The sequence below is a fragment of the Rhagoletis pomonella genome, unplaced genomic scaffold, assembly GCF_013731165.1.
Source record: "Rhagoletis pomonella isolate Grant_MI unplaced genomic scaffold, Rhpom_1.0 Rhpom_scaffold_02386, whole genome shotgun sequence".
Taxonomy (NCBI): domain Eukaryota; kingdom Metazoa; phylum Arthropoda; class Insecta; order Diptera; family Tephritidae; genus Rhagoletis; species Rhagoletis pomonella.
Window position 1 is genome coordinate 11,884 of NW_023460940.1, and position 7,342 is coordinate 19,225.

The 7,342-nt window shown below is 39.5% G+C and overlaps 1 protein-coding gene across 1 annotated transcript; it reads right to left on the reverse strand.

The window, feature by feature from the left end:
* Positions 1-866: 866 nt before the first annotated feature.
* LOC118753364 lies at positions 867-6,955 on the reverse strand. Its single transcript, XM_036488240.1, has one exon. It carries the CDS (start codon positions 6,769-6,771, stop codon positions 883-885), a length of 5,889 nt encoding a protein of 1,962 aa, XP_036344133.1. The 5' UTR covers positions 6,772-6,955; the 3' UTR covers positions 867-882.
* Positions 6,956-7,342: the final 387 nt, after the last annotated feature.

The following is a 7,342-nucleotide window of genomic DNA, read 5'->3' on the forward strand; positions in this document are numbered from 1 at the left end:
GGAAGCTACTGCCATTCTCCACGCCGTGCAATATGCTACAAAAGCTTATGGCAAATTCATCATATGCTCGGACAGTCTATCTTGCTTCCAAGCTGTTAAAAACCTGAATAATCACAACTACATAATTGGGTGCATAAGAAATATCATGATTATCCACCCTCTCAAAATTAGGCTCATGTGGGTGCCTGGGCATACTGGCATCAGCGGCAACATTTTTGCAGACAAAGCGGCAAAAGATATGAGCTTCACTCCTGTTACGACTTCTAGTCTATTTTGTAAAAATGATATCCATCGATTTATTGTGCAGCAGAGACAGGACAAGATACTTTCTGAGTGGGTGAATTACATGCATCATTATGCTAGAATCAACCCTAGCCACACCAAACCTTGCTACCCATCATCTATTCCGTCCAACTACATCACGCCTTATACGAGACTCCGTATCGGTCACAGTATCATTACGAATGCTCATCTGCTGCAAGGAACACAACCCAATTTATGCCCATTTTGCGACGCCCCAGTCAGTGTGCTACACCTATTAGTTTTCTGTCCTGAATTGGAAGTTCATAGACGGCGAAATTTTAACCATACTGATCCCTTACAGTTACTAATGAATCCTTCCCATGGTAACGTCTCTAAGATATATAAATTCCTTAAGGACTCAGATCTTCTCCGTCGTATATAATCAGTCAAGTCCTCACTGGCCAGCCGAAAGCCTATGTAGCTAGTGCTGCGTTCTTTAGTTTGTATAATAATATTGTATTTTATTATATAAGCTTTGTTAAAATAAAAAAAAAATAAATAAATCTTTATGATATAAGTTTATCAAAAACAATTTGTATACTTTAGTAATTAATACAATTAGGTACATAGATAATCAGATCAGTTATTGAAAATATTTAAAATTACATCAAGTACATAAGACAAATCATTGGCGAAAGGCAACTGCGAAATCTTTTTGGAGTCGTTTTCTTTCAGAGTCACCAGTTGTTCGTGCAATCGACGCAGATGCTTAGCCAAATTGGTGCTGCGCAATTGTGCAACATACTTAGCGCCTGCAGATGCTAATTTCCAAACTCCAACACATACAATCAATTGCTCCTCATAAGAGGCACACTGCGGTATCCCATTTGGTGTTGATGCCAAATCTAATGGTTGAGCGACAATCGCATCGACAGTGCAAACAAAATCCGAAGAAGTCATAAAAGCTGAACGGTTGTTGGGCAAGAAACACATATTACGTAGTATCCGAAGCGTGAGTACGCGTGTGGCGCTGCCGGCCGGGGCGCGTAAAATGACATCACACAAAGCGCGTAAATTGCGCGTTTGCGCACCTTCAGGGTAACGGGAAAATAACTCCCAAAATTGCAACCAAGCGCGCAGTACTTCCATTTTCACCTGTGGTGATTTCAAATGAAACGGATGCAGACTATCAAATATGTCCAGCATGTGCGCCTTAATGATGGTGACGCGACCTTCGGCACACGAGCAACAATTCATAACGACGCGCAGTCCGGTACTGATAACTGGAAAGCTCTCGGTTGTGCTAGCCTTGACACGCGTTGTTTCCGCTATAACCAACTTGATAACTAACTGCAGCAATGAATGCGCATATCCGGAAAACAGTACAGAAAACTGTTGGCTCACAATAAAAGAATGTTCGCTATGAAAGCTGCACACCTGCAATACTAGCTGCTTTAATTCGCAGGAATGTGCTAGAAACGGCCACAGCTGCATCGTAAGCTTGGAGAGAGTGATGCTCTGTAAGTTATCAGTGAGCGCTGCATCCGGCGCTGCAAACCAATGTGAGTGCACGCTGAGCAGCAGTTGTAAATTTTTAATCAGTGCCAGTTTCTTGTTCTCCCCATATCGGCGCACATACGTGGTAGCAGAGCACTTGAACTGCTCAAAAAACGTATTAAAAATCTGCGACATTTTGTCAAAAAGTTTCAGACCCTTAGCTGCTAACCTCGCTTCAGGGGAAAGACTCAGTAGAACGCCCAATGTTTCGCTAACTTGTACTTGTGTTTTGGATGGTGCAACATCAAATTTGCAAGCCGCTCTTGTATAGAGGTGCTGAAAGAGAAGGAACAACTGGACAAAAATAAAGGCAGCTGCAGATTTGGTAACTATTCTAAACAATGAATCACAGGCGCTTAAATTGTCACTGCTACTGTTGCTCTTTTTGCCATTTACCATTTCGTTTATACTTGCTGATTTGCCCGTAATGTGGTTGTCCTTTGCGAAGGTTGGATCTTTTATTTCAATATCGTCTTCCAGCACCGTCAGAAATGTCTTTTGCTCATCATGCATTTGACGTCTGTTGTGCGATTTAATTAACAATAAACTAAGCGCTGCTAAAGAACATCTTTGCAAGGGAGTGTTGAGATTGTTGATGGTAAAAGCGCGCAAAAAATTTCTCACAAGAAATTCAGGGGCTTTGGCAATATTTCGACATAACTTCTCAAAGGCCAAGTCGTCTTTGCATATAACTAAGAGCAGCTGTAATATATTGACTACAACATCAGACTCAAGTGGTTGGTCGAGCAGCTGATAAAAGCTGATTAGCCATACTTGATCCCGACACAAAATGCGTTGCAGAAAAGAAAAATTCGATGGGTAACAAGCGCCGTACAAGTGACAAATATCACCACACATTGTATAGTAAGCAGGGTTGGAGTGCTCCGGTGATATCTTCAGCAACTCATACAATCTGGTCAAAAAATTGCTCGCACATAGCACTGTTGCGAAATCGCCGTTCAACTGCAACATTCTTAAACAAATTCGACAAAGAAAACCAATCAAACCGCAATTGGCTATGCTGATTCCAGAATTGGCATCAATGTGCGGGGGTAATTGTTGGCCAAATACACAGCAGCCACGTACAGCTTCACTAGCAAATTCGAGGAATCTATGCCTGGTAAGCAAGACGTTTGCATCTTCAAATTTATCCTTATCACTGAGAAGCTTAGTAAACAAATTGGCCGCTAACTGACGCACCCCAATTGTTTCGCCGACATCTAGAAAAGTGCACAAACAGCATGCCATAAAGCCTCCAGGAAGATAAAATAAGGTATTTTGCAGCAAGTCAACACCTTTTGCTAGAGAACTTTTTGTATCTTGTTGGGAATTAAAGTGCGACACGTACGTAAGAATACACCAGGCCAGTGCGCGCACCGCTTGATCGCAGTGACCGCATAAGCCACTCAAATACTTTAATGTGGACTCACTGAGCTTAAAACTGGTTTCGGCTTCTCTCATTTGTCCATATAATTGACAAACAATGGTAAGACAATCAATCTGCCATTGCGCGCCTGTCTGAGTGAAGGACTTCAAAGCAAGCGATAATTTGATGAAATGCTTGCAGTAAGACACGAGCTGCTCATCGGAAACATTTATATCGTAAGCGCTGAGTATTTTTTGTAAATCCAATAAGCTACGTATGCGTAACAGATCCCGTTTTTGGAAATATTGCATTATCAGCTGGAAGATCAATTCAAATAGGTTGCTATTAAAAATGCAAATACCTTCATCGGCGTGTTTTACGGGTTTGACTGCTGCTATTACCTTTCCCAGTAAACTACACAATTTATGATTCAAGCGTAGAGGTGTCGCCGATACCTTAAGAAGTGATATCATAGCGTGTTGGAAGTCTGCAATAAGTTCTTTTAATAAGCGCGTACATATTATGGGTATGGAGAGTCGTACACAAAAATCGCAAAGATCGAGCAATTCTTCGAAAAGTTCATAATCAGTTTCATTGCCCGGCGAGAGCTGCAAGTACTTGCCAATTATACTATATAGCTCGTCAGCAACTTCATCGGGCATCAACGCTCCTGCAGTAGAGTGCTGATCACGCACCATTAGCTGTAGTTGCAGTGAAACACATGCATTAATTAACGAATTGTGACTTGTTGCATTTAGAATCGCCCGTAAAAACCGATGTATATTTTGTTTTGGTATTGTAGCATTCATTAGACGCCAATCGCGCAACGTCAAATGTAACCCTACATCGAGATTGTAACTCTTTTGTTTCTCCAAGTATTGCTTGGGTATAGGAAGTTGCTGGTTGCAAAAGTTAAAAGCCAATAACTGTCGAATATATGAATTTTCTTCTAATTTGCTTTTGAAAGTACCATCGTAGTGATGAAGGGACATATCTCTTTTCTTAATTGCCTGCAACTCACAACTCAATGGTATTTGTAAATTTCCCAACGACTTGGGAGCCTCAATTCGCTGATTACCCAACACCACAACATAGTTGGCATATAGTAGTAAAAAAAGACAAATACATGCATCTTGACGCATTTGTATTTCGTTCTGGTAAAGACAAAGTGCACGCAGTAGTAAAACATATATATTTGGCGTATCGGAAAGTTCGCACCGCAACCCAGTATCATAGAGCAAAACTTTGCATAGCACACCGATAGCGGGGACCGCCGCTCCAGTATAATCTTCGCACGATTCAACCACCATCGAGTTTTCGAGCGCTCGCAGTATCAAATAGTGCGCACTTTCCTCACAGAAAGCAGATAGAGTGTGCCATTGTTGGCACATAACATTTAGCTGCATTAGCGTCGTTTTACGCACTACAGGCTCCACATCGGACATCTCCAATATACTCAACAAATTAAGCAGTGTATCCCGCTCACAAAAATCTGTGACATTAATAAAGATCCGGGTATATTCTCGAGGTGTTTTCAAAATACATAAATCGTTGGGTATAACATCACTTATATAAAGCAGATTCGGTATATACTTGTCAGCATCCGGCACTGAATTCATGATGTATATAAGGCGTGTCAACGCTTCACTGCGTACGGCGCTATCACGGTGAAACATGAATCCTATGCTGCCTTTCAAAACCGCCAAAAATGGCAACTGCTTAGCATCAGGATCAAGTAAATTTTGCAAAAGTTCTATTATCTGTGGCGAATTTGTGCAGCATTGCAACAAAGGCAAGACCGGCAACAATAATTCCAACAGTTTAGTCCAATGTTCTCCCAAAAGTTTCTGAGATTTCAATATAAATACAAGAACGTCTTGGCTAATTTTGCGAATACTTTCGTGGGCTCCTTCGGTGCATTCGTAGATGAGATTGAGCAAAAGTTCACCGCTCAGCGGCACTCCCAACACTTGAGCTTCCAACAATTGTCCATGAGTTAGACCCATACTGTAGCACTCACATTCCATTAGGGCAGCAAAATGTCGTTTTACAGACATTGCAAGCATTTTGAAGATGTGCAACCTTAGTGGTTCATGTGTAAGATGCAGTAGTCGAAGTAAAAGTTCATCAGCTTTAGCGCGTAAGTTTGGCTGCGAAATATAGTGTGCATTACAATTGACAATCGCATTGAATGTTAGTTCTGCTAGCTGTATATTTTTTAAATTTTCCAACCCTTCAAAAATATCTAGTCCATTTTCTATAATATCTGCACTCACGATGGCTTGAGGATTTTTTAATAAAGTAACTGTAGTACGAATAACACCATCTAATTCCCGAAGTCGTTTAGATCCACCAACAGCATTTAAATAGCGCTGTTGAATGTTTTTGTACCGATTCGGAAAATTTTCTTTAAAGGAAAAATCGCACAAGAGGAACTCCAATACTTGTGGAATTCCTTTACAAGATCCCATTTTCATATTATGCTGCATAATATCGTCCAATAAGCATACAAGCAAGAGGTATTTAATGCGTTGTAAGGTAAAATGTTCATCCTGCTCGAAACATACTTGAAGGCTTGCAATAATTTTATTTAACCTCATAAGTACATTTGTGCCGATTGTTAATTGTTGAATGCGATACAGTTCAAGGCAGTTAGTGACAATCTCTACAATTTGTCGGGTTTCTTTGGAGAATTCAGTTATCGTTACCTCCAATATGTGTATGCTTTTTTCAATAGCAAAACGCAATATTGTACCAACTTTTAGCTGCGTATTACCGAATTTTGATGTTTTAACTGAATATGCTGTTACATTATTGCGCGTTTTTATTCGCTTTAAAAGCAGGCGCAAGTAAGCGTTAATAGTTCGTGCCACATCTTCCAACAAACTGTTGATTTCAATGTCATCGTAAAACCGATATAAATGCATTAGATTAAGGAATACATGTGGAGATTGAAGCATATATTCAGCAGGATAGTCTAGCATTGTGATTTCCAGATGCAGCAGGACATTTGCCGCTTCCACTTTTTCCACATCTGTCGACGACAATAGGTCAGTCATAAAAGTGAGAGTTGTAAAATCGGCGGGTGTAGGTATTGACCACGCTGGCTCATAATCAATTGGTTCAAAATGAATTAACAGATCCTTATTTCTAGAATGACTGCCTTCATCCTTGGCAACAGAAAGCGAGTCAAAAATTTCTGTAACGTCATCTATTTTATCTTCTAATTGATTATATTGGTATTCTTTCAATATGTACATGATTTCATCTACTATTTGAGATTCGCTGGGACGTTTCCTGAGTAGCAACCTAATTTTATCCATTTCTCTTTTGAAACGCTCTACACCTAGCTGTCTTATAGATTTTTCGTTCGAGCGAAGAATCAATAAAAGTAACTGAAGCACCCGTTGTGTAGCACTTAGTGGCTCAAACTCAAACCAACGAATAAGTTGTTTGCATAGCTCTCCTGCCTTGAAGTGTAGTTTTTCGTTATGCTCATTGGCACGATTCATCTTATTCCATATTTGTTCCAAAGTGCGCACCCTTATCTCAGGAGAGTTATGAGTTAGCTTCTGTATTGTAGCATGATCCAAGTGTAGAGACATACTTGCGGCTTTATTAAAAACAAATAAACATCAAACGTGAATTTCAAAATTTGTTTGCCGACTTCAAAGCGTATTTATATTAATTGAAGTTAAATTTTTGATATAATATTTATATATCATGTTTTATATATATTTTTTATATTTATCAAAGCGCCCTACTAGGGAAGAGTGTATTTCGGATATTAATTAGAGATATGCTGAATTGCCATTACCCAATGCATGGTACCCAATACTTCAGAAAGATTTCGGTACCCAATACTTCCTTTCGGTACCTAATACCGATTGTAGACATATACTACGTTTATACGTAAGTTATTTGCAAAAAAAAAATAATCTGCAATACCTAACTCACTGTTTATTCGATGGTGAAAAATTCTTTTTTAATATTGCCTGATTATAAAAAAGCAATAATATGACCAACGAAAAAGAAAATAAAGTAAAAAATGGCAACGTCTTGATTATTAAAAGGCAATAAGATGGCCATCGAAAAAGAAAATAAACCTAAGAGTGAAGGCGTCTTGCGCGTATTTGCAAATAATACCACTAATCAATACTTACTTGCGAGATTTAG